General features: G+C 40.8%; 2 protein-coding genes across 3 annotated transcripts in view; both read left to right on the forward strand.

Moving 5' to 3' along the window:
* Positions 1–869: 869 nt before the first annotated feature.
* LOC136426892 (uncharacterized) lies at positions 870–1,391 on the forward strand. The gene has a single exon (XM_066415612.1). It carries the CDS (start codon positions 870–872, stop codon positions 1,389–1,391), a length of 522 nt encoding a protein of 173 aa, XP_066271709.1.
* A 3,887-nt stretch (positions 1,392–5,278) lies between these two features.
* LOC136427789 (adhesion G-protein coupled receptor V1-like) overlaps positions 5,279–27,599 on the forward strand; it is a 59,260-nt gene continuing 36,939 nt past the window's right edge. Inside the window, exons 1-36 of one of the 2 annotated variants that reach the window (XM_066416955.1) lie at positions 5,279–5,519; positions 9,093–9,284; positions 9,777–10,022; positions 10,288–10,392; positions 10,653–10,760; positions 11,052–11,723; positions 11,994–12,206; positions 12,531–12,645; positions 12,897–13,037; positions 13,318–13,469; positions 13,756–13,879; positions 14,229–14,443; positions 14,770–14,955; positions 15,660–15,813; positions 16,179–16,372; positions 16,836–16,959; positions 17,234–17,485; positions 17,700–17,835; positions 18,282–18,502; positions 18,783–18,994; positions 19,453–19,603; positions 19,978–20,195; positions 20,601–20,731; positions 21,125–21,178; positions 21,727–21,864; positions 22,265–22,479; positions 22,714–22,946; positions 23,154–23,345; positions 23,855–24,046; positions 24,491–24,620; positions 24,915–25,057; positions 25,328–25,480; positions 25,888–26,076; positions 26,359–26,453; positions 26,702–26,880; positions 27,059–27,231. In XM_066416955.1, coding sequence (XP_066273052.1) covers positions 9,102–9,284; positions 9,777–10,022; positions 10,288–10,392; positions 10,653–10,760; positions 11,052–11,723; positions 11,994–12,206; positions 12,531–12,645; positions 12,897–13,037; positions 13,318–13,469; positions 13,756–13,879; positions 14,229–14,443; positions 14,770–14,955; positions 15,660–15,813; positions 16,179–16,372; positions 16,836–16,959; positions 17,234–17,485; positions 17,700–17,835; positions 18,282–18,502; positions 18,783–18,994; positions 19,453–19,603; positions 19,978–20,195; positions 20,601–20,731; positions 21,125–21,178; positions 21,727–21,864; positions 22,265–22,479; positions 22,714–22,946; positions 23,154–23,345; positions 23,855–24,046; positions 24,491–24,620; positions 24,915–25,057; positions 25,328–25,480; positions 25,888–26,076; positions 26,359–26,453; positions 26,702–26,880; positions 27,059–27,231 — 6,339 coding nt within the window. In that variant the 5' untranslated portion in view covers positions 5,279–5,519; positions 9,093–9,101. The remainder of the gene's footprint in view (positions 5,520–9,092; positions 9,285–9,776; positions 10,023–10,287; positions 10,393–10,652; positions 10,761–11,051; positions 11,724–11,993; positions 12,207–12,530; positions 12,646–12,896; positions 13,038–13,317; positions 13,470–13,755; positions 13,880–14,228; positions 14,444–14,769; positions 14,956–15,659; positions 15,814–16,178; positions 16,373–16,835; positions 16,960–17,233; positions 17,486–17,699; positions 17,836–18,281; positions 18,503–18,782; positions 18,995–19,452; positions 19,604–19,977; positions 20,196–20,600; positions 20,732–21,124; positions 21,179–21,726; positions 21,865–22,264; positions 22,480–22,713; positions 22,947–23,153; positions 23,346–23,854; positions 24,047–24,490; positions 24,621–24,914; positions 25,058–25,327; positions 25,481–25,887; positions 26,077–26,358; positions 26,454–26,701; positions 26,881–27,058; positions 27,232–27,599) is intronic. The other variant, XM_066416956.1, reaches the window with a different exon arrangement.

A 27,599-nucleotide genomic window follows, 5' to 3' on the forward strand; every position in this document is an offset into this window, starting at 1 on the left:
ATCTACACACCTGCAAAAAATCTTGAAGATCCATCAACGTTTCCGTCACTTTTTTTTTGCCTACATACAAACACAGTCCGCTGCAGTACTGTTGAAAAACGCAAGGTAAACCATTTTCGAACTTGACCTTCCTTTGCACAACCACTACACACCTACCAAAAATCATAAAGATTCATCGAAGCTTTCTTGAGTTATGCGCCTGACATACATACAGACCCACCTAACAGATTTTTCAACCGAAAACATAATCTTCCCGAGTACAAGTACTCGGCGAAGATAATCAATACATAATCAGCCGACTTTGTACAAAATTCCGCTTGTGGTGAATTACACAAGGTGTTTTTTTTTTAACAATATGATACTCACTAAACCCCTGCAGACCCTACCAGTGCATTCCCTATGCGTAAACATACATTTTTAAATGCGGATATTTTCGGCGTAAATGAGGGTGGTTAAGCACAATAAGAAGGCCAATTGTTAATAAGATATAAAAGAACACATAGCAAGACGGGTTTTTCTTAACCACCCTGACATTCTTTCTGTAATCTGAATTTTGTCAGGCATTGTCAGGCACATTGTAAAAAACACATAGGCTGAGGGTCACCTGGGGAATTTGGTAGAATACTGAATGCTTTTGGATGCACACGGGACTAGTGAGTACTTTATCGTATACTGCAAAAATATTCATTTCTACTTCCTAAAAATACCATCCATTGGAAAATAACTCCCCCTTCTGGGCTTTAGGACTCCTTTAAGGTCAGAAGGGTCAAGTGAAACACAGCGGAGGCCTGTCAGAGCCGTTCCCGATCGACAACGGAGTCAAGCAAGGATGCGTTCTTGCCCCTACTCTCTTCGCCATCTTCTTCAGTATGATGCTGAGAGAGGCCAAGGAGGATCTCACTGAGGGGATCTACATCAGGTTCAGAACGGACGGTAGCATCTTCAACCTCAGGAGACTCCTAGCCCGCACAAAGACACTGGAAGAGCTGATCCTCGATTTGCTGTTCGCAGATGACTGTGCACTCCTGGCTCACACAGAGGAAGCCCTACAGACAGTTGTCAACCACTTTGCAGAAGCATGTAAGGCCTTCGGGCTCACCATTAGCCTCAAGAAAACGGAGGTGATGTACCAGAAGCCACCACGTGGAACCTACACCCCTCCACAGATCAGCATTGACGGGCAGTCTCTGAACGCAGTCGAGCACTTCACTTACCTGGGGAGTGTCATCTCCAACGATGCTACAGTGACCAAAGATGTGGACAGCCGACTTGGCAAAGCCTGCAGCTCGTTCGGGCGGCTACAGAAGCGTGTCTGGAAGAACCACTCACTGCGTCTCTCAACAAAGATCCAGGTGTATAGAGCAGTAGTCATCACCACTCTTCTGTGCTGAGACTTGGGTCCTGTACCGGAAGCAGGTGCGACTCCTGGAGCGCTTTCACCAGCGATGCCTGCGGTGCATCATGGGCATCAAGTGGCAGGACTGTGACAAAGTCTTAGAGAGAGCGAACCTCCCCAGCATGGAGGCACTGCTGCTGTCAAAGCAGCTCCGATGGGCTGGTCACTTATCACGGATGGAGGACTCCAGAATGCCCAAAGCTGTCTTCTACAGTGAGCTGTGCCAGGGCAAGCGGGACAGGGGAGCCCCCAGCTCAGCCGGTGTCACAGGGATCTCGCACCCCCCGTGAATTTGAACCCCCCGGTTCGAAATCACTAGTGAATTTGCACCCCCCGGTGCGAAATCCCTAGCGATTTCGCACCCCTCTAGTGATCTCGCACCCCCAGGGTGTAGTATGTGTTCTGTTACGGCATTCATAATTCCCAGTGGCTATCTTTTTAACAAATTGATTGGTAACTATAACTGACATTTCAAATGCTCTGTTGACTGAAGTGGTAACGAAGTGGGTTGTGCAATGACTATCTGGGAGTCATGGTTCTTGTGTTCAAATCCTGGTGGCGACATTTTTATCCCATAGTTTTTAACATTAAATAACTAATAATTCTTACTCAGAAATGTCATAAGATTTCGATTAAGGCTTCGATAATTTTTTTCTAACCCTATTTAAACCCGTCATCCATTCAATATGTGATATAATTTTGTATGATAAAATGTTATTCAAGTCTCTAAAATAATCTAAAAAATCAATTATGAACATTGAAGTAAAACTATGAACTAATCGTACATTCCTCATGGCACAAAGGAAGAATATTACAACGAATCATCGTGCACAGAGAGTCACCATCATCGCGCTGTGCTGAAATACTAGTAGCGTTACATTAGTCCAGGGCATGGGTTCCCGGCCGGAGTCTTAGATGTTTGTTCTGTCAGACACAGCAACTTGTAATACTCTCGATTACCACGTTAAACTATGGCTTTATTATATCAAAATGCAGTTTTGAATATAATTGCTGCACAGACAGAGCACCTTTCGAAATATTTGGGGGGTTCAAAATCCCTAGGGGGGTTCGAGGAGGGGGTGCGAGATCCCTAGCTGGGGGGTGCAAGATCGCTAGGGATTTCGCACCGGGGGGTGCGAGATCCCTAGTGATTTCGCACCGGGGGGTTCAAAATTAGGGGGGTGCGAAATCCCTGTGACACCGGCATTCCAGTAAAAGAATGGGAGAACAGCTCGAAGAGAGTCTGCTGCTGAGAAGAGAAGCCACAGGAAAGCTGCTGCTGCCCAGTCTCCACCTACACAGGTCTTTACCTGCCCGGCCTGCAGCAGAGTGTGCAGATCCAGGATTGGGCTACACAGCCACAGAAGAGCCTGCAGAGGAGGACTACCTTCCCAATGATCTTCGGAACGAAGAAGCAGCCATCATCATCATCATGGTATACCGAAATATAGATTTTTCATTTTTGTTCTTTCAAATCGTCTTCTTTGACTTCTGTGTCAGCATTAGCCTTTTCCTACTGAGCCTTTTGATCATTAAAGCAGCAAAATGAAGTTACATGGAACTCCTGTCCAGAGGACTTTAAAGCTATCTCAGTCTACACCCTGTCAATATCAACATTCATATCAAAGATACCATTGGCCACTGCGGCCTACGGCAAGTTTATCATTGATCCTGAATCACAGAACTACCAACTGAGTATCGGGACCTACAGCGGAACTGCAGATAAGGATGTCTGCGGTGTCTTCTCGTCACAGAAGGGCGTTTTTTGCTCTCGCTCGACAGTAAACCTATTTCGTGATGGTACAATATTTTAGGATCGCACTTCCAAATCCACCGTTTTGTTGTTGGCATGCAAATAAATATCTGTTTCTGGCACAGGGGATGCCTTGACTATCAAACATGGTGTCCAGCAATTCAGCACTAAGGACAGGGACAATGATGAGTACAACAGAAGCTGTGCAGAGCAGCACAGAAGAGGCTGGTGGTACGGATTTTGCCACGAGGCAAACTTAAACGGACAATACCTGTCGGGTAGATACAGTGATGGGAGAATGGGAAGGGGCGTTGTCTGGTCCACATGGAAGGGTCTCGACTACTCCCTGAAGAGTATGGAAATGAAAATCCGACCAGCCCCCTAGCGCAACACAGTGTGTGGATGTTGTGTGGACTATGATGCTGACATGCATACTTGGTTGAGGTGTGATCGTGTGGTTTCAGTTGATGTTGTGTGACTTTTGTTCATTTGTATTGTTGATGGGTATGAAACGGACACAATAATTGAATAGAAATAGCTGTTTTGCTTTCTGGGTGATCTCCCAGTGTTCAATCAAGATTAAGGCCGAGATACAAATTATCAAATACTGGCATCGTTTATTAAATTTACCCCAAGATACCCTGTAGCGTGAATCATACGACGTTCTACATTCTGGTTATCATGACTAGGTGAACCATGTTAATGATATTCTTAACTATTAACGGTTTTGGGCATGTATGGACAACCCCTACATTATATCAGACTGATATGTTAACCAACCAGTTACGACAACGTCTGCAGGATATATATATACAAGAATGGCATAGTTCTATTCAAAACAATTCTAAACTGTCTATTTATTCCGCCTTAAAGAAGAGATATATACGGACAAGAAAAGTGTCTCGCAAGCATACATAATTTTGAAATTCGTAGATCAATTACAAAGATAAGAATATGTAGCCATAAATTGAACATTGAAGCTGGAAGGTATCGTAAAATTCCCCGTGATCAAAGGTTTTGTCCATTCTGCCCAAATGAGATTGAAGATGAAAGTCACTTTATCATGAATTGTTCAAGATATGAGGATAAATGCTCAAAGCTATTCACCTTTATTTCCGCTTGTTCAAATGAATTCAATGCGCTCCGTTCTGTCGGATAGATTCAATTACATACTAGGAGGTGATAATTCCTACTGTGTACAGATAGGTTTATACATCAAAGAATGTTTAGACATTAGAACAAGCAATGTATAAGTATATGACGTGATATTTCGACATGTTGCTCTATCCCATATGATTGTGTGTAATCAGACTCATTTGTATGCACCTATTCGTCTGTATGTATGTATGTATGTATGTATGTATGTATGTATGTATGTATGTATGTATGTATGTAGTAGACCTTACGAAAGTCGCTGTGCTTTTGCTGTGTCAATAAACATCGTCTGTATATGTAACGTTAGCTTTAAGTCTGTGTGTTGAGATGCCTGCAGTCTTCCAAAGGAACTACGAAGTCCAGTCTTCCTCACACTTACCAGTATCCATGGTGACTGTGTTGTGTGAGTCAACCCATCAATCTTTCATTGAGATCACACGAAACACTCACTGATGCTTGAATTATGTTTATTTTACGGATGAGCAACATTCAATAAAGATTAGCACTGATTATGCTGGAATAGAGAGCACTATGCTAAGACAAAGCAAAGCACTACAAACTTCGACACAAACCTGGCCAAGCCACCACACGCATTCTCAAAGTTGGCCTTTTAAAACATCATACAGAGCAATGTTACATGTAACACAACTTGCAGCTCAGTCAGGAACAATGTTGTGTTTCAACTAGAAGGGAACCGTGGTGAAGTAAGTATGTAAGATCCTAAATTCATTTTCCAGCGGCAAAGAAGACTAGTCCAAGAATGACGCAACTAGCACTTCTCTTGCATGTCCACAGGATGTTAATATGCCGCCCCGCTAGGTGTCTGATGGAGACATTAACGGGTCCAGTAACGGGACGTCGAGCAAGGTACCGCTAGCCATGCAGTGGGCGGAGCCACGGCTGTCCCATACAAAAGTAGCTGTCAATCACCCGTGAACAAAAGCGTGTTGACACATGAGCGTGACGTGACCCAGGGCGGGCGTACCGCTATAAACTCTCCAGGTGACGAATGGCGCTGGGGTAGGCACGGCCACGTATTGTCCGACTTAGACCTTTTATTTTTGTTCCAGTTCTGGGGGGAATGCTTTTGTAAGACTGTTGGAGGAACGTGCAAATGATTCGGAACAAGGTGGTTGTGTTTTGATCTATTCCGAGCGTGTCCCGGGACCCCATACGACCAGCTGAAGACGGGACCGTTAGTGTTTACAGTGTACGGTAGGTACAAAAATATACCCTTCACTTCATCATGTCTAAACATTCCTTGTTCACAATGAAGATAGATCACAATAGCATAACGTTGGCGTGACCTTTGACGTTTCAACAGTCTCCCGGTTTGCGAAAGGATTCCTAGTTGCCACATTATCGTGGATTTAAACATGCCAAACATAATAGCGTTGCTACCGTTTCGTAAAAAGACCTCAAATAATTTACTAACCACGCCTTAAATGCTTAGGTTACAATAGCTGATAGACTGTATTTGTGTCTCGCATACAATTGTGTAGTAGCTGGTACGTTTAAAACCGAGAACGTGGAGTATGTTACGTTACGGTTCTTAACTGTGCCAGGTGCTGCGCATTTTATGGTCATTCTGGCGGACATGCTACCATGGCAACGCGGCACGCCTGATTTAAGGTAATAGTAACAGTTTCAGGTGTCAGCCAGCGCCCCCCCATCGTTCCTCTGAAAATCAGTACTTCTTTTGAAACCAGGGTATTGACGCTTAATGTCATATTTTTTTTAATGTATCAGTCTAGTTAACGTAGATATCAACCATCCATAAAGTACTAGTACTCATAAGTTGATAAGTTCAATTAAAAACTGTAAATCATATTTTGGATACTTAAAACAGGTACCGGTAATATGATTCTTGGACCAAAAAATTCCAATCCTGGACCAAAGGTATGCTTGTTCCCCCCCCCCCCCCCCCCACTCTACTGATAATGTTACAGTTGTAGCACTGACAGGTGAGTCATCACAGGTGTGGTCCCAGTGCACTTGTCCAAACACAATTGTTCTACAATAAAACGACTCGACAGGAAGGTTTTCACTTTCCCATGGGAGGATTTTTGTGAATAATGGCAGGTTTTGAAAGGTAGCCTACATGTGGGTGCCAATCCCAGGGGACATATTCTGCATTAAACACCTGTTTTCTTGGTTTCCTGTACCATTCCATAACCTGTCACAGTTACAATTTAAACCTAGAACTACTTGCGTAAACCTCTGTTAATATTTAAACCTTGATAACATAGATATCAGCAATAACATTACCAAGTTTTAAGCAGTTGTGCCTCAACAATGCTCCATTGGACATTTTTTGTTTAGGCTGTGCACAAAGACAACAGAATCCACTGCATTTTGTTGTAAAAAAAATGTGCCATTAAAACACTATATCTCAAAAACTGTTCCCTCATTTAGTTAGATATTACCCAAGAAAGCAAACAGTGGGAAGAACTGCATGTTTGCAGACTACTGACGTATACAGTATATAAATATCATGATGTGGAAGCAGCCATGAGTCTGACTAACCATCCAAGCCTACACCAACTGTTACGTCAAATTAGTTAATAGTAAAATTTGTCGCCTTGCAAGCCAAAAACATCCATACACCACTTTTGCTGATACATGGTAGAATACCAAGTTTGTGCCTCATGTCTGGCATATAGTGGCAGCATTTGGGATGCCATATTAGCTGTTCATCAGCATCAAAAGGTTCCAGCAAATACAGAAGTATAATGGGAGAGAAATATTCTGAGGTCTTCAAGTATTTCACCTCATTTGACGAAATAAGATGTTTGCACAAATGCCCTTAGTCATGTTTAAAGCTCTTAAGAAGTGTTTACCAGGGTTAATCTCTAACTTATTGACTAGTTGCTGTCGCTCACAAGTTCTGTGCTAGGGATACTTGGCTATAGGTTTTCATGGCCAACTTGACATTATAATGTTTGTCACTTTGTTTACCTCTCCAAAATTTGGCCCCACAAAATGTTTGATAAAAATTGCAAGCAATTTCAGCAAATAAGCAGGGAAAATTTCTGCCAATGCATATTTTGAGGGTAAGGGAGAAAGTATATTTTATAAACAGGTGCTCTACCAGGTGTTTCATGGCATATGCAGTGCTTTAAAACTGGAAATATCAATGTATTTGATTTATTGCTAGCACCCATTGACAACTGCTTTGTAGAATTACATGTATGTGAAGCAAAACTCTGTACTTTGTGCTGTATCACACACCCTACACAAGGAAGTTGAAAGATCAATGAATATGTAATTGATTAAATCCAACAGGTGGCAAGAATTAAGGTCACCAGGACTTGTTTCTTTTTTTTAACCAAAAGTCAATCTCTCTCAGGACTTAATGTGGCTTGCAGTCACATTTTCATTTGTTGTGTGAAAACTTGAATATATATGAAACATATTGAACATTCAGTGTAACATTATATCTATGATTGAGTGAACTTTGTATTTAAGTTCTGTGAAGCGAAATTCTTGTCAATCAATAGCTCGTTCAGTGGGTGGGAAAAGAAAACAAACAGTTTTATTTTTGGCAGGTCATTTCACGCTGTGCTAGACTGAACATGGAAGGTAGCTTGCTTGATCCTTTGTTAAAGCACACAGCTTGGTCCATTGTTTAGTTGCTTGGTGAAGGTTTCACCTTTCCCATTACAATGTGTTGGATCTGGGAAAGTATGCACTGAACGTATTGATTTCAACAGTCATAGCGTTGGTATGTGAGCAAATGAATAATGATCATTATAACTTATGGTTTCATAATCTGCCTCTGAGCACAGACTGTCAAACATGCATGAATTTACAACTACAGATATTGGCCATACCTGAAGCACCCAGACAAACTTCAATCAATCATCAAAAGATGGACATATAGACAATAGAACATACTCAGTTGTCAACTGAGGTTGGTCCCAGCTGAGGTCTGTCACAGCTGAAGTGTTTCACATGGATCCAGAGCATGTGTTTGAAAACCTGTCATTTACAGAATACTGTATTGTAATTCTAGATTTGTTAATGATAGCTTAATTTAGCTACTTTAATGGTAACAAGTCAACCGCTAAAATTTCATCATTGCAAACGCTTAACTTACATTTGAGATAGTGATGTTTGTTCCCACAGTTAAAACCAAATGCCATGAAGTACCCCCAACCGCTAATATTACTGACCGCAATATTGAATGGTCAGTAATACAACACTAAAACCCAAAAGCAATGAGAATGGTGTTTTCCTCTCTGCTATTAGTGACAATTTGTAAGTGTTACAGCACTTACACAGCAGTTGATTGAATTTTCAGGATGGTCAAATGGAGGAATAATTTGAAGTATAGATGAAGCCAATAAAGTTTCTTGTATGTTGCATATTTCCGCTCATTTGACAACAACAAAAGACACATTAATTTTTAAAAGCTAAACATTGAATAAATGTGAATCAGTAACTTTAGATATTTTATCAGACATCAGAGTAAAATCTTATTTTTTTTGCAATTAAAATTAATGCAATTTTACAAATTTGTCAGTGATACAGTTAAATACACAACAGTTGATTGAATCTTCAGGACGGTCAAATGGGAGAATAATGAAGCCAATATAGTTAAGCGTCTTGTATGTTGCATATTTCCGCTCATTTGACACCAACAAAAGATACATTATTCTTAAAAGATAAACATTGAATGAATGTGAATCAGTAACTTGAGATATTTTATCAGAGATCAGAGTAAAATCTTTTTTTTTTTGCAATTAGAATTAATGTAATTTTACTAATTGTTTCATTCTTGAACAGGTGTCAGCCATGCAGCCGTCTGTCTGGATACTGTGTGTTCTCTCTTGCCTGTGGTCCTGTGGAGTCCAGGGCCAATCCATTATCAGCCTCCCAGTCACAGAAATCACAACACCTGAGGAACCTGGAGCATTTGTACAGGTGCAGGTGGAGAAAGCTGGAACTACAACGCAAGAGGTCAGCGTATCAATAGAGGTCAGTATAATTGTCAACTTGGTACATGATGTAGGTACACTTCTTTTTCTGCACAATGTTTTTTTTTTAATATTCATTTGTTCATTGAGATTTACCACATTTGTGGAAGGATTGACATAACAGGTGCATGACTATCACCTTTTCAAGATGTCATCCCGGACCAGACTGTAAGTGTGGTGGGCTCTTTTATGTACTCAATTGCAAGGTGTGAGAGCTCTACTCAAACATGGGGCATCCATTTAAGGTCCTGTACAAGGGATGTCCCTAACTGAAACTAGGTACTCATTCTTACCCGAGTGAAGTGTAGTATCTTGCTGTACATAATTGCAGTCAAACATGTACTTAGTGATCACCTCTACATACATGCCACCTGGATGTTGTGGCCCCTTTTCAGCCACAAATGGGAAGTAGGCAAGTTTTCTCTTTCTGTTGCATTATGCACTAATGGCCTCTAGTCAAAGTCTCAAACAATTCTTTTCCTCCATTTGACAGATTGTTGGAGGGTCACAAGACTTTGTAGGTTCATCACAAATCCTACAATTCCCCGCTGGGATTCCAGAAACTCTGACTGTAACCTTCGCGGTTAATGACGATGACATACCAGAAGCAGAAGAGGTGTTCACCTTTACCCTGTCGCTGCTCGGTTCTTCAAGCCAGGTAACCATTGGCAACCCAAACAGTGGAACGATCACCATCTTGGCTAATGACGATGCTTTTGGCATTGTTGGATTCAGTATGGTAAGTTCTGTTACAGTATCATCAAAGACAAATATTTCTCTAAGGGATAATAATGATTATTATACAAGTTGTTAGATGCTTAAAAGAATTCTGTTTTCTGGGGATGCAATCAAGTGCATCTTAGTCCAATGTCTTTTAGTTTGTAAGGAGGGTAGAGAAGTGAACAACTTATTAAATCAGGAACCTTAAGATATGTCACTTGCAAATGCTGTAGTAAGCTGTTACTCAATGTGGGTCTTAATGGTATCTGTTCTTCCTATGACAGGCTGAGAGTCTCACTGTCCCAGAACTGAGTGATGGGGACAACCCAGTGGTGTTCACACTAATGAGAGCCAGAGGAACTGCTGATACTGTGTATGCAGGATTTCAGGTGAGTTGTTTATAATCTAAGATCTTGATTATTATTATCTTTTAACTTGACCAAGTGAATGCATTGATTTCATTGGAGATGCTGTCATCTGTACGGTGGGTAGGATAGCTTTTAAGATACTGTTGGCATATCAAATTGTAAGTTAGACAAATGCTGAAGAGATCAACAGGTCAGCATGTACTTGACATGTATATTTCCTGTTATACATAGTGCATACAATGTACATGTACAGACTATATGACATTGTGTGTTTCTCCTAGATAACTGGTCCCAGCCCACTGACAGACTGGAGCCAGTACAGCGGGAATGTTTCCCTGCCTCCCGGTCAGGAGCTGGTTAACTTTACTGTCCGACTTCTGGCAGACAATGTAAGTCGATTCTTGGAAGCATCTACATGTAACGTACTGCAGTTTACATGGCAATTAAGTTATTCACTTTTAAACTATCCTTTTTTTTTCATGAAAAGAATAATGAAAAATTCCTCTCTGTATTTTGGAGGAGAATACAAAGTTGCACAAAATGGTGAAAAATGTGCATAAAGTGTTGAAACTTGCATCAACTGTTTATACGTAGCCCCTGATTCTTCCCGTTTTATTTGTCCAAAACAATTAAAGGTTTAAAATGTTAACATAATTTTGTTGTCCTGTTTCCCATCAAAGCTGCCAGAAGAGGAGGAAGTCTTTCAAGTGGAGCTGACGGCAGTCACAGGTGGAGCGAACATAAACCAGTCCGCCTCCATGGTACGAGTCACAATCCCAGCCAATGACAGCCCAGTCCGATTCAGACACTCTACATATTACGTGAACGAGACAGCTGGAAGTGTGACACTATCCGTGACACGTGGACTAGACGAGAATGACATTCGTGCAGGTCCAGATAGTGACACCGTTGTGGTGAGATACAATGCTGTGTCTGGTTCTGCGCGGCTTGGAGAGGACTTCAACACTAGTGATACGCCTACGATAAGTTTTGGTGCCGGTGTTTACGAAGATGAGTTCAGCATTCCCATCATAGACGATGGCATTCCTGAAATAGATGAGAACTTTACCATCAGTCTTGCCATTGCTTCTGGGGATGCCGTCCTTGCCATGCCACATGTTGCCACTGTCGTGATCGTTGCCAATGACGACCACAATGGCAGGCTGAGCCTGGATAGGACAAACAGGGCGGTAGATGAGGATGGAACTGGAGAGTTTGTTGCGTTTACCGTGATGAGAGAAGCAGGAACGTACGGAGCAGTGTCCGTCATGTGGGAGTTGAGGAGAGATGATGCAAACACAGATCCTATTGCCAATGATATAGGACCCACAAATGGAACAGTTAACTTACAGGTAAGGTCAAGATCTGAATAGAATTATTGGATATTCTACCTGATATTTTGAAACGCCGGCCCTCAAAAAAGACAGCTCCATTTGTACCATACCTGTACTGAATGGTTGTGCAAATATGAAATTGAATGTAAACTTAACATGTGTTAAGTGGTGCTAGTAGTCTTGAAAGTAAGTTTAATGTGTAAACGCAGGCTAGAAATGGTGCTACAAAGAGAATAGCACCTGCAAAGTAATGTAATTGATGATCTTATTTCTTTCTTTACCATACAGGATGGAGAGAGGTCTCAGGATATTCTCCTGACTGTGGTAGATGACAACATCCCAGAGGAGGCTGAGACCTACACCTTGACATTGCTGCCATCTAGTGTGACTGGAGGAGCCACAGTGGAGGGGCCGAGAGAGGGACAGCTGGTCCTCAGGGACAGCGATGACGTGTACGGCAGGATGAACTTTGCACCGGCTGGTCAGCAGGACATTGTCACTGTAAGTCATACTGTTGTAAGTTTTGATGTTCGGTATCTCAAAAGGAAAGTTTTGAAATAAACATGTCTTAGGTTATACAGAACTTACTTCAACAGATGATGATTGTGTTTTGGAATGCCTCTCAATATTTGTTGATATGTGAGTGTAAAAGTGTGGTATGGTCATGTTTCACAATTATATGATATGCACACAACTGGAAACGTCACATATTACATACTGCTTTGTGAAGCACTATAAACTTACTTCAAGATTGTACTTTTTGGTTGCCTTATTTGAAATTATCATTATATTATTATATGATAATGTTGTATGTTGATACTGCAGAATGGGGATGTGCGCAGTCTACAGCTGGTAGTTTTGAGAGAGGGAGGCACGGTGGGGACTGTGACAGTGTCCTATGTGGCTCAATACTACTCTCCTGCAGGACAAGTTCAGACAGGTAATTATACATGTGCAGCATTGATCTTATTGATGATAAACAATACATTAGGTGTTTACCTACACAAACCTTACTTTAGACCTCTGATCCCCTCACAATTAAGTTAAATGTTGTGTCAGTTAGCAAATAAGTCAGTAAAAATGCACAACCCACCTCTTTATTATATCTCTAATGAGATATAGTAGGCACAAATGTCTATCTTTCTTAAATTCAGTTGTTTAATCTAAATTGTTTGTAATTCATGCCCTTAGGTATCCTTAACAGCACCTCTGGAAGTTTGACGTATCGTCCTGGTGAATCTCAACAACAGTTGGAACTTCAAGTGAACAGGGACGCCTTCTTGCAAGTGGGAGGAAGCTTTCAAGTTTTCCTTCAAGATCCTAATGTTGACAGTGAGTTTTTATATCTTGTCACAAGATAGGCTTTTTGATTGGAAGTTAAAGCATTACTTGTGTCAAGTTTGTATGCAAGCACAAATAGAACACTGAATGTCACCTCCTTTTGCTTGAATGTCTTTTATGAAATAATGTAACTGTTATAGCTTGTCTTCATGACTTAAGTTTGTGGTACATCACTTGCTCAATTTGTTTTTGCTTTAAGGCAGAAAGTAGTGCTTTGTTCTCAATACATTATGAATTAATCTCACTCAAAGTTTGTCATGTTCGGTGATAGTAACGCCAGCAGTACCAGCCAGCAGCCCACGACTTGGAGACCAGGCCAACCTGACCTTGGCTGTGACAGATGACATCGCAAATGGGGAGGTGGGCTTCACTGATGTAACAGAGAGGAGGGTACAGGAGCCTGATGGTCCTGGGAGTCAGACAGTAAGTTTAACACTATTATTGCTGTCAAGGTTAAAATGGTGTATGCAGGATTTTTCTGGCTTCCAGTTCAGTCTACCAAAGTTGGATTTCAGATGGCTCAGAGGGAGTTTAATCCTCAAAGATTAATTCTGTATATGTGAAATCTTTGTGTCAATCCTTTTTGTGCTTTCAAAGAATCACTTTCTTGAAGTTGCAATCAAGTTGATGATTATGAGGTGATTGAATGTAGAAAGTGGTTGTACTGTAGTACAGATTCACAGTTGTGACAAAAATTATGGTTTTTCAGATTGTTCTGACAGTTGAGAGAGAGGGCACTCTTGGTTCTGCCACTGTGTACTGGATCATGGAATCTGCCACTGACATGACTTCTGATGCCAGGCCACAGTCAGGCACTCTCCTCTTTCTTGAAGGTGAGAGTTATTGACAACACACATCTACCTTGACAGCCATCCAAGCTTTAAGACCATAGTATAATGATCTAAAGCTTTGTTCTATCGCAAAGTAGAGCAGAATTGTCAAATTTTTGGCCTATCTTATGCTTTTTTTGTTTTAGGATGGCTCACCACTCCAGACATTTCACCTTGTGGATATGTGACTATAGAAGTGGGTCTTAAGTGCTTGGAGGTTCACACATCTATGTCCACTACATTACCACTATTCTATAAAATCCTGCAGTGTTACTAAGGTAGCTATGCAGTAGATCATGCAATCCAGATATTTTCTTGTTTCATAATGTAAAACTTTTTTTCTGTGTTTCAGGAGAGAGCTTGAAAAACATCAGCATCGATATTCTCCCTGATGACATCGCAGAGACAGACGAAACCTTCACAGCCAGACTCCAGAGGGTGGAGCCGTCGTCAACACAGAAGCTCAAACCTGGGTTTGACACTGTGAATGTGGTTATAGAGGAGAACGATGATGCAGGGGGGATATTCTCCTTCTCTGATGACACTGCTGGGTCTTTTGTGGTACAGGTACGTGTCCTTGAAAAATTTCAACATTTTTCAAAAAAGAGCTCAATATTTGTAAATTCTATGACATCTGAGCATATGTCCTTGACTTCCTACACACCATATGTCTTTTGATGCTTTATAAAAACCATTGACTCCACCTGCATCATTTTGCAAAAGAGTTAACTTGTTTCTTATTCCTCTCACTTAACTGCCTTTTTTGAATTTGTCAATAAAGAAAATGAGGTATCAATACATAATGTAGAAAATTTCCATTACAACACATTACTTAGAAACATAGGTGTCTTATAGTATTGGCTGGCTTCATAAAATTTTGATAATTGTTGCAGGAAGGTGACTTGATTGTCGTCACCATCACCCGGGATGGAGGTACATTGGTACCTCGCACGGTTCAGTACACCATAGAGCCTGGTGGAGAAGACAACTTCCTGGGCGGTGTGGGAGTGGTTCTGTTTGCGGTTGGAGAGACCAGTCATATTGTAACCATTCAAGCAAAACAGGATGATGTCCCTGAGGTAATGTATTCATTCAAGTGTTTACAAACAAATAAGTGACTATACAGTGGTTCTACCCATGTACATTGTACATACAACAGATGATCTTCCGCTCAAGGTAAGGGTTTTGTTGAGATAAAAGATATGGGTGGCACTGTCCTTGGTGCTAGTATGCCATTCGCACTGTTGCATCTGTCCTTGGTGCTAGTATGCCATCAGCACTGTTGCATCTGTTCTTGGTGCTAGTATGCCATCAGCACTGTTGCATCTGTCATTGATACTAGTATGCCATCAGCACTGTGGTGCCTGTCCTTGGTGCTGATATACTATCAGCACGGTGGTTATCTATCATCGGCGCTAGTATACCATCAGCAAATAGTCTATTGGACCCTTGCCATGTAAATGTCATATAGACCAGAGTGAACTTTGCTGGTTTTCTAGTATTTGCATTCTATTTACATAGGAAGGGAATTCTCATGTACCAAAGGATAGTTCTGTTCTGCAATTTGGCTGAAGACTAGTGCTGCATTCCTTCTAGTTGGCCTAGCTGATGAGGCCATTGTAGAAGTTGGCATGTTGGAAAAGTTGATATATTAAGAACAAATTTAGATAGTTCAGGCGGTGTTTAGGGGTTATACAAAAATGAGTCTTTCCCATAATTCTCTTCTTGATTTTGATAAGACCTGTACCAACCCACCTAATGTAAGCAATCATTTCCTATCCAGTTGAATGAGACCTACACCCTGGGACTGAGAAGCTTCAGCGGCCAGGACCAGGCTGCCAGCGTGATCGGCAGCCCCAATATCATCTCCATCTCTGTGCTGGAGAACGATGACCCTTATGGAGTCTTCTCTTTTGCTGATACAGACGTCACAATCAGTAAGCCAAGATTATTACACTTTTCCTTTACAGATACAGACGTCATACTTAGGAAGCCAAGATTTTGAAACAGTAGGACAAGGCATAGAACACATGGTTGATCAAATCATAATCACAGGGATGTATACAATGGAAAATAAAGATTACATGTTGACGTAGAGACATTGGGGATCTTCTGTGTAATTTTCATTTGTCTTATAAGTTTTAGAAGAATGAGAAGCAATATTTCTACGAGTTGAATTTATAATTCATTGTTTCCCTAAGAAAGGTTCTCGAAATGTATCATCCAAATGAATGCTTGGTGGGATTTCCAAAGATATAGTAAAAATTAGTCACTGTGATAAACATGTTTTCTTTGTTTGCAGGTGAGAGTACAAACAGTGATCTGTACACTGCCTCTCTTCGAGTTGACCGGAACAGGGGTGTATTCGGCCCAGCGAGTGTGGCCTGGTATGTCTCACCAAACAACACAGCAGATCTGGCACCAGTGGCTGGAGTACTGCAGTTTGCTGATGGGGAGAGAATGAAAATGTTGGAACTACAGTCTCGTCCTGATATGGTATGCACAAATGTTCTTGAGCAAGTGTCTGTCTGTAATAAACAGGATCCACTTATTTTAGAACTTCACTTTTGATATTTCTGTTGCCTAGGACTTCAATCATGTTTTTTTCAAGAAAAAAATTGCATACATGTGGTTCTGCAAAGTAATGTAGCGATGGAGTGGTGGGATGGTGTAGATTTCCCCCCTCCACAGTGTTGAGTATCAGAGTTGTTTAGGTTAAAATGCAGATTTCTAAGGCTTCTTGAGGGGAAAATTACCGTAAGACAGGTCACAGTTGAAGACTGTAGAAACATGCGACCTAGTAGCATCCCTAGTCAAAGTGAATTTTATGTTTGCCAGAGAATCTGCTCCCCAGGGTAAGGGGGCACATTGTTAGAGTATGGGGGCACAGTGCCCCTTTTGTCCTCTGTGAAAAAAACATGTCAACACAGTACAAAAAATCTCCTTGCAATTTTCGCAGATTCCAGAAGATGATGAGTCCTTCACTATCATACTGACTGAACCAACCAATGGTGCCTCCTTGGGTGCACCTTCCACAAGTACTGTCACAGTTACACACAATGATGATGCAGTGTATTTTTCAGGTCAGTAGGTAGATCTGTGTTTTGTTGTATAGTAAAAGACTTGTTACTTACATGTAATATTTTTATTTAATACTCATGGACATGATATTAGTAGATGATGCAGTGTTCAGTAATTGGACAAATAGCGTGAATGGAAAAATCCCATTAGATGTTCCTTTGGTAGACTTCCAAAGTATGGAAAATTATTTTGGACATTTCATACAATAAAGCTGTATGTATGGTGTAGCTTAGAATTTATATGTTGCTGAATGCATTATCATATCATATCTTTCAGACCCAGAGGTATACATTGATGAACCAGGAACAGCCACTCTAACCGTCCGTAGAAACGGATCAGCCAACTACGTGTCCAGCGTACAGTATCGTACTGCAGAGGACACCGCAAACGAGTTTGATTTCCAGTTCACCAATGGGACCATCACGTTTGGAGTCGGGGAGAGGGAGAAACAACTGGTGGTTACTGCCCTGGATGATGACAGACCTGAGACCAACGAAATGTTCCTGGTGGAGCTTTTTGCAGCCACAGGTACTTAAAGGCTTCTTACCCTTTTATGATCAGGTACACAACAGACTGCCTTTATTATGATTTTATGCATAAATGTGAATATAGAAAACTAATCAGTATTTACGATTGGTAGATTTAATTCTATCAGAAAAATTGGAAAAGTTTAATTGAATTGACTGTTACAGTCTTAATGGAAGATGTTCCAGTCATCATGTTGTTGTTGTTTTTTTCTCAGGAGACACTGTTGTGTATGGGAATACGGCAGCTAGAGTGTACATCAGAGCGAGTGATGATCCCAACGGCGTCTTCAGCTTTGCACCCGCTGAGTTGGAACAGGTGGCACCTGGGGAAGGGGTCACAGTCAACTTTACGTAAGTCCTGATGATACCAATTGTGTATTACTCTGTTTCATTATTTGACAACAGTCCATGTATACACAATGTACACATGGAATGAAAGCTTAAAAAAGTGATGATGGTAACCTTGCTTGTGAAAGGTGTTGGGACTTTCGACTGAACCAGCAACACTCCAGCTTAGAAAGAGAAACAGTCTAGTTAGGGCTGCATATGGGCAGCAATTATATGCCTCCCAATGTGTTTTTTTGCATGGATATGTATCATATACACGCCAAAGTATCTGTCAGTAGAGGTTAAGCATGTAATGATTGACACAAACTCATAGTTAATGTGTAGAAACCTTCAATATCAACCTTCTCCCTGCTGCCTAACCCTGTAACCAACAGGGAATTGGGTGCCAAACGGCTACTTGTGTGCTAAAGGTTAAGTTCTAAACTCTTCAATTGTATGTTTCCATGCAGGGTTGTAAGAGACAGAGGCTTCTGGGGAGAAGTGCAGGTCTGGTACCAGTTCTACGACATGTCAGGTTCCCCGGTCCCCGTCGGAGAGGAGTTTAACAACACCTCAGGCTACATCACATTCGCAGAAGGAGAGATTGAGCTGCCCATCTCTGCTCTCGTCCTGGCTGACAATATCCCAGAGTTCCCCAAGAACTACACACTCAGGCTGGTCAATGCAACTGGTAGGTTTTTTTGAGTGACTGTACTCTATGCACTAATGGCATATTTTTTTTATAATGCCCTTTTTGTCATTAGGGTGTCTCTCCCTTTTATTAAGTATGAATCTTTTTTTAAGCTCAAAAGCTTTAATTTATGCATTCATTCATTCATTCATTCATTCATCATGCATTCAATCACTTGTTTATGTCTGATGTCTTAAACTATTAAAAATCAGCTTTTTGGTGTCACTACAGCTGTGAATGACTGTGGAATATCTAACACAAATCATACATTTTGCATAAGGTGGCAGCCCTGGTCCTGGTGGTGAACTGGCTGCTGAGAACCTGGAGGCTGTTTTGACTATTCCAACCAACGATGACCCATATGGTAGGTTCATGTTCCCCGATGACTCCAGCATGGTTGACATCGCTGAAGACTTTCTTCCTGGGGACGAGGGCAGCACAGGGGCAAACTTCACCATCGAGAGAGCACAAGGAGATGTAGGAGATGTAGAGGTAATCACACATTTTATAAAAAGACTTAGAAAAGTCAAAACAAATTAAATGTAGTTTTACTATGTCAATGGATTGTTTCCACATAAGATAGATATGGATGGGTGGGAGGAAGTTTGAATTGAAATTGACAATGATGCCCTATTGAAAAGCAAAAAGTCTTCTTAGCTTAATGATGTAAGATTCACGAGTAAAATTGAAAAGCTTTTTTTAACTCAATGTATCAAGCTTCTTCTTCTTCTTTTCATCCTGTCGGACAATCTGTTCAATGTCGGTGGACTCGACCGTGCATTGGAAAAACATTTTTGATGATTTTCAATGCAGTGTACCCTGTCCTTGGTACTGAAAGACGGCTGTTATATTTCAAATACTTTCATTCGTTTTGTCATAATGCAGCTGAGTGTGAACATTTTCCTAGCCTCAAGTAACTCTGTTGTCCATTTTTTGTGCATCCATTCCAGCTTGTGTGGGAAATCCTGCCTCCGTCCCTGGCTGCAGCCCTGCCTAAGGTGTATGACCTGTTCATGTTGGGAACCTACACATCAGCCGTACAACAGAGGCCTGGTCGGGACAAAACAGGAACACTGGCTCTGTACTTCACAGGCTCTGATGGTCAGTAGTAACTGCACAATCAGTTAAATTGTCACAAAGTTAAATGTGGAATATGTAAATTATTTTTAAGATTGCATACCGTAATGTTAATGAATGCTGAAAAAGACTAAAGGTCCCGATCTTGTCACATGGGGTTTTAGCAAAAGCCCTGTAAATTTAGTTGATAACTGTATTAATAACATCTGTCCATACAATGTATTGACTATGGTATTCATACAGTGCGGAGAACTGTGATTTTTCTCTTCCTCTGTTATGTTGGATTTGTGACATGCCCGTTAGAAATTTTAAAAAATGGCAAATCAGCAAATGCAGCAGTATTGTCTCCTGCCTGATATATTAAAGCATTAAATTGAACATTTTTGTCCTTCAAACAGGATCCTACCTGCAGGTTTCTGAGGAGTACCACCCCACAGAGGCTGAGATCAGGTCTGGCTTCACCATGTCAACCTGGGTACGGCCAGACTCTGACACCGACGGGATGGTCATCTCCAAAACCAGCCCGGATGGAGAGAAACACTACTACTCCCTCAAACTCAGAACCACCGTGAATGACACAGCCCTGTGGTTCAGATACTCTGTTCCTGGGAATCCTGTGAGTGTACTTCTCCATTTTCAGAAAGGTCACCTTTTCACTAGACCATGATTGCTGATGAGCGACTGTAAATTGGATCTGTGAAACCCTTGATTTCATAATTAGAATATGATGCTAGATGTAAAGTATGATTTAAAAGACAACAAAACACAATATGTGTAAACTAAATCTGTTCTTTATCTATGAAATTTGTGGAGTGATCTGCCAAATCTGTGGTCTCTAAGCGGTTGTTCAGCAGTTGTGGCCTCTAGTGAAAATTGGGTGATAAGCTACTCTTGTTGACCCTTCAAATGAATGGTGAACAGGTCCAACGCAAGCATAAATCTTATCTTTTATTCTGTGTATTTCACCATTTTTGCCATGGAAGATGTCTTTGCTGAGTGTAGCTGTGTTTCATTGGTACAGGAAAATCAGGTGCTGTCCTACTCCACCAATCAAGTCACCCAGGACGGCAGGTGGCACCACATGGCAGTGACAGTGGGGAACGGCATGGTGGACTTCTACATAGATGGGTTACAAACTGGGGGAACTGCAAGGTATGGAGTTTTTTTTAAATAGAATTCTGATGGAATGAGCATGAAGTTGAACCATGGAAGCATTGACTACTTCTATTACACTGGTCATCTGTCCCAAGTCATCAATAAATCCATTCCTTAATAGATAGGTTTATTGTCCAATCAATCAATACAAGACAAGAAAACAAAGTGATCTTAGAAACGATTTAAAGAATCCAACCAACCAACCAACCAATCAACCAACTAACTAACCAACTAACAAACCATCAAATCAAATCAATCAATCAATCAATCAATCAACCAACTAATTGACCAATAAATCAATCAGTTAAGCAATAAATCAAATGTTTAGAATCAGATGATACTTTGAGTTATTCAGATGAAAAGTCAATGCATGTATTTTCCATATTCCAGTGTCCATCTGAACAGTTCATCTCCTTCCATAGGGTTGGACAGTACCACATCACCGTATGTGTCTTCGATCAACTAGCTTGGCATTCAATTTGTGCCTGATGTTTCACACAATGTGCCTGAAATCATGGCTCTGAATAGATGCTTCTGTGACAGAGCAAATATTCAAAGGTTTCCTTACAGCGCAACTGATGTTAAGCAGGCTTGCTTCAAGGCTTGGTGCCATACAATGTGTTGTGCGCGGTTGTAGTCACATTAGGTGTTGCTTGCAGCAATGCATTTAGGATTGTATTTTGCTCAAACTGAATATTGCCAATGATACCTTGCAGCATTTTCCATTGACATATCTAATGCCAAATAATGACAAAATTGATTTTTCTTTTAAACCAAGTTCACAAATTCAAAGAATATAACATCAAATTTGGATTTACAATGTATACTGCTTCTAAACACACTACTGGTATACATGTACAAGATGGCAGGCATCCAAAACATGGTCTCCTTGGTTTGAGGCAATCAATATCCTTAATTTTAAACACAATGATAGGTTGAGTTTTCTTGAAGACATATTCTAAAATGTTTTATTTGTCGTTTCCTTTCTTCAGCCAAGCACTGGAAGGTGGAGTTCAGACAATCGATGATGAAGTCGGGGCTCTGTTTGTGGGCGCTGTGTCTCCGGGAAGTGGAAATTTTACAGGCTCCATGCAAGATGTCAGGATCTATGCAAGGAAGCTCACATCACGGTATAGTTGCATGTTAATTTTCTCAGAATCAGATAGATTGATAGCTACCTTAGAATATTGTTTTCAAAATCATTAATATACTTCTATTTGTAGTTTATAAATAATCATTAACATAAAGAAATCTATTTATTTTTATTTATTTGTTTATTCTTAGGCAGCTGGATTTTCCATTCAATTTTGACAAATTGATTTTCAATGGGGCCTAGATTGCAAAACAGTGAAATCATCAGTATAACAAAGAAGATAAACTTATGACATTCAGTTTGTCTTTTAGGGTGCAGTACATAATATTGGTAGGTTTGATAATAATATTGCAATCCTTGATATTAATTAAACTTGTTTCAGAAACTACCATGGCTTTGACTTATAATTAGAGGCTCTTTTCCTAATTTATTTTCAGTGAGATCAGTTCATTAGCTGACTCAGAGGCAGCCGAGAGCCTTGGTCCTGTGTCTGGCTATTTCTCCTATCCGGAGGGTGTCAGACTACAGTCCGCACGTCTACAGTCTGTACAAGACGACATCCCTGAGGAAAACGAGGTCTTCACAATGGTGATCATCTCTGGGAAAGGTGGAGCTAATGTGTCACCAGTTTATGGCCATGCTACAGTCACAGGTGAGAAGTATACAGTCTTTCTTTGCATTTGTCTCACTACGTCTCGTAGAAATGTCCTTAATCCTGATTGGTGACAGTAATGGTCCACAAATCCAGCATTAACTATGTAGGCAGCAACTTATTCATTTCTCCTAAGATACTTTTAAAGGTATTTCACCTTCAAGGTGCCATAAATCAAATCAAAGAATTTCTAACTAGACATTTGCTCATTTTACATGTACTTGTTTTCAACAGTTCTGAAGAGTGACAATGCCAACGGACTGTTTGGTTTCTATGGACCCTGCACTCCCAACCCAACGTCAGAAGGCACCAATGTCAGCTGTCCTGTCACCAGATCCAGGGGGACCTTCGACTCTGTCACTGTGTCATGGGTCATCCGTCAAGTGTCTCCTACAGCATCAACTGATGTCCAGGACTTTGTGTACTCTAATAACAGCATTGTCTTTCCCATGGACGTGACCCAAATGGTAAGTTTCAATGTAATGTGTGTCTAGTTGGTGAGACTTTCCTTTTTTTGACATTTCATTCCATCAACTTCCTTTAAGGAAGGAGGAGAGCTGCTTAACAGTAATCTTGATATCCTTCCTTTGCATTCCTTTGCCTTCTTGCTTTAAACAATAGAAGCCCTTTTCAAAGCTTTTTTTCACATGATGTTATGCTTTTTTTCCTCCAAGAACATCACAGTGGAGGTGTATGACGAGATGATCCCAGAGTTGGATGAAAGTTTCCAGGTGGTACTGTCCCAGGTGGAGTCAGGTGACGGTGTGGAGGGGTCAACTCCCACCAGCGGTGCCAGCATCAGCCGCGAAGCAGCTGTCAACAACATCACAGTGGTGGAGAATGACTACCCGTATGGGCTGTTCCAGGTCAGTCACAGAGATAGGTTCATTGCTGCAAGATTTAAAGAAATGAGCCGTTGCATGCATCTCCTGCAAGACAACCGTTATTCCCTTTCCTTGGTACTGAAGTTTGGGTTATGTTGATTTTTGTTATATCACAGTGTGTAAATGCAAGGTTACAGTTACTCAAGTTGATACTGAAGTTTGGGTGGTGTTGATTTTTGTTATATCACTGTGTATAAATGCAAGGTTACAGTTACTCAAGTTGGAACTGAAGTTTGGGTGGTGTTTATTTTGTTACATCACTGTGTATAAATGCAAGGTAACAGTTACTCTTGCACCTGGATAGAATTTCATCAACTTGTGTGTGTAACTGTTACCTTTCATATCTTATTACCTGGATGTCTAACCATTATCCACATACCACAATGTATCAAGTCAACATCTTTAGTTCAAATGGCCCAAAGAATTAGTCCAGTGGAATGAATCCTGCACTTAAAAACTATGGTGATTAGAGCAAATGTATATTTTTCCAGTTTTCATTGGGGTCTCAACCTGCATCTGGAGACCCAGTCATCCCACCTGCCACTAAGAACCTGACTAAGTACGTTGCTGAGGAGGCTGGGACTGTGACACTGCTGGTGGTGAGAGCACAGGGGTCTGTAGGGGCCGTGTCTGTGGAGTACAATGCTATCTCCAACACTGCATCTACTTCTGCAGACTTCCAGGTGAGTCATCATCAGCAACTTAATTCTATGTTAACAATTTGAAACAAGCACAAACTTCAGGTTCCAATATTCTCTAAAATTGTACATCATTCCAGTATTCAAGTATGGTCCACGACATATAACTTGTGATTTGCTCTGATGAATAACACACTTTTAAAGCCCTCAAATTAGGCCATAGAATTGTTTGGCTTCAAGGTTCATGATGCCTAAGATTTAGAGTTATCATGTGTAGTAAACTTCTGTGGCATCAGATAAGCCACCGGTATACACATACTAAAAGTGCATAATGTCTCAGAGTCCCTTATCAAAACATTGTCAACCAATCAGAATTCATCACTTTTGAATGTACCACAATGCTTATTGCTTAAAGCAAAGGATGTGGAGGAAAATTGTTTCCTTTTGTAGAGCAGTCTTTTTATGTTATTGTCTTGAATTCTTTTCAAGAATGCTGTTGGGGAGTTGCAGTTCAGAGATCATGAGAGATTCAAGACAATACAGATCGGCATCATTGATGACAACATGGCAGAGCTGGATGAGACCTTTACTGTTGAGCTCACCAACCCAACAGGAGGAGGTAATGCGATTATTATATAATCAACCGACGCTTGGTCTGACTTAAGCATTAGAGCAACATTATTGTCCCTACTTCCTGACTAACGTCACAGCTCTTTAGAACAGTGTATAATCTATTATTTGCCTGTATCTGTGACTTTCAAGAGGGCTTCACATCGATTCCTAGGAGCTGAAGAAACTAACCATTCAAATTTTTAAGCATAGACTATTAGATGCCAGAATGGTCTATTTTTTCTCATCCCAAAGCAGCAGATTCAAAGACTAAGACTAGTGATATTTTCTGATCTACCAACAGGGGCAGTTTTGGACACAGGAAGGTTCATGACAGTGGTTATTGAGGCTTCTGATGGTGCTTATGGTACAGTCCAGTTTGCTGATAACTCACTTGTGAGGACAGCCAATGAGGATGATGGAGGAGCTTCAGTTGTCTCTCTTGAGGTACAAATCAATTGTTTAGGTCATATTTGTGTTGTTAGAAGTTATGCAAATGTGTGTGTTTCCAAGGCTGCAATTTGATTTCCTCATATGGAGATTGGTGTTTGCAAGTGATTACTGTTTGAACGTAGAGTGTTTCCTCATGAAAAAAGAGATAAAAGACAAACAGTAAAGTTAGATGTGTTCCTGTGAAGGAACACATAGCTTATGCTATGTCCTCACATACCTAAGATAACCAAGATAGTTAATTTCACACCAATCCGTTCCCTCCAGGTTGTTCGTACAGGAGATGCCCTTGGTGGAGTTACGGTGTTCTGGGAGGTGGAGTCAGACCCAGGCCTGGACCTTGCTGACAACAATGGGACTGTTTATATACCACCAGGACAGATGTCTGCTGTCTTCAATCTCACAATCAACTCAGATGATGTGAGTTAACCCTTAGGCTTATTGGTCTTGCTCATATTCTTTTTGCAACCTGGGATAGTATACTTTTTGAGGGTAGGATCAACCCTGCTAGTGTCAAGTGCCTGCATGATTTTAAGTCTAATACTCCCACACTGGGAAAGTTGAATTCCATTAACATTAGTTTGCAAAGCCAACCATGTTCCTTCACATCTGCTTTTTCTGAATTTTTTTGCTTTATAATGGAAGTGTGCAGATCCTGTGCGTGTACATGTATTTTGTTGTTTATAGTACAACGTAAAATCTTAAACCTTCTCCCTGCTGCCTAACTCTGTAACTGCTTCAGAGTGCTATAGGCTAAGTTAGTAATACACTTGTATACTATAAGTTTTAAGTTTGTATTATAAGTTAACATTCAAATGTACTCACAGGACCCAGAGCTGGATGAGGAGTTTGTAGTTTGTCTGGTCAACTTTTCTGCTGGCCGACCTGGAGATGTCAATAAGCAGTCTGCAGTTGTTACTGTCCTGGCCAACGATGACCCCTACGGTGTTTTCCTGTTTGATGCAACCTCCCAGCCTGTGTATGTGGAGGAAGAAAACACCACTGTCACTCTGATGGTACGAATACACAATGTAGACCTGAGAATTCTGAGATATTAAAATATGACTTAGATTAAGCAGCCTTAGATTAGTTTTTAGAATTTAATGGTTTTCATTTTTCAGGAAAAATGCACTTTTTCATTCAGACAGAAGTCTAAATGATATTAACAAAAGGAGAAATGATAGATAAGAGAGAAAATATTATGGTTCTATTGTCAGAGTGTTTTCTAGGATTTGGACCAATGCTTTATGTGGCTGTTGCTGTTTGTTAATGTTAATGAAAATCTGTCTGTTTGTCAGGTTGTTCGAGAAGGAGGACAGATGGGAAATATACGAGTGTTCTACAGGACACTGAGGAATGGAGACAACCCTCCTGGGCTCCCTGTAGTAGCTGGGTAAGTTATTGATTTTATAATACTAATTCTTAAGACTGAATAATGGAGAAGTTGTTCTGTAGCTAGAGTTGGTTGTTGTGATCTTTAAGATGAGGTCCTAAGAAGACACTTATTTGTGATCCAACAATTGAGTCTATTTGCACTGACTCAGTCCATACTGAATTAAAGGACATTGACCATAGCCTCTAAAGTTCTGAATGCCAAATGTTAATTTTACTTTTTTTTTTACTTTTTATTTGCATCGACAGCCGTGCATCAGAAACAGAAGATTTCCAGTACCAGGAGTCGTACGTTGACTTTCCTGCTGGGACCAACTCAACAGAGATCCACATCAGCATCTTTGATGACACAATCCCTGAGGGAGACGAGTCGGTGTTTGTGCAGTTACTCAGAGCAGAACTAAGAAGTGGAGGCCAGCAAAGGCCAGGTTAGTATTCACATTTTTGCTTTTGGGCAATCCTTGCATCTTTTTTGTCTGAAAGAAAAACTTGTGGAAGAAATTAGAATATAACTCCTGCAGAATTTTTGAGGAACATTTGATTCCAACTGCTTTTCTGGATTGTTTGTTGTTGCTATTCAGCCAAATGACTCTTCCAAAATTTCAGTGGCAGGTTCCCCCAGTGTTGGCATGCTTGGTGAGGCAATCGGAGAGATCATCATTCAGCAGAACGACAATGCCAACGGGATCCTACAGCTGTCGGCCACCAGTGTCATGGTTGATGAGGATGTCACCGGACCTTTCCTCAATGTAACAAGAACTGCAGGCGCATTTGGACGGGTAAGGAAGATCTCTGCAGATTATGCATGCCTCTTGCTGACAAGATATAACTGTAAAAGAGAAAAAAAGTTTGGGTGACACTGTTCCAAACTGGTTTAGACTACTTAATTTACTAAACATAATGCCGCCAGGTTACATATATCCGCCATCCTGAAAAATGTGTCGAATAAGATCTCCAATGCAAGTCCCCCAGTGTGCATACAAAAATATGTACCAGGGGTGATGCACCAGAGATCTCTCAAACACACTGCTTTTCCAAGTGGCAAAAATATGTAATCTGGCAAATGAATGTTAATGAAGGTTACATGTTTCAGTTTTTTTATACCTAACCTGACATTGCTAACTGTGGACCTTTGTTGCACCAGGTG

The sequence above is a fragment of the Branchiostoma lanceolatum genome, chromosome 2 (genome assembly GCF_035083965.1).
Source record: "Branchiostoma lanceolatum isolate klBraLanc5 chromosome 2, klBraLanc5.hap2, whole genome shotgun sequence".
In the NCBI taxonomy this organism is placed as follows: Eukaryota; Metazoa; Chordata; class Leptocardii; order Amphioxiformes; family Branchiostomatidae; genus Branchiostoma; species Branchiostoma lanceolatum.

Coding starts and splice junctions, on each gene's coding strand:
- LOC136426892 (XM_066415612.1), top strand. CDS start 870: ATGATGCTGAGAGAGGCCAAGGAGGATCTCACTGAGGGGATCTACATC.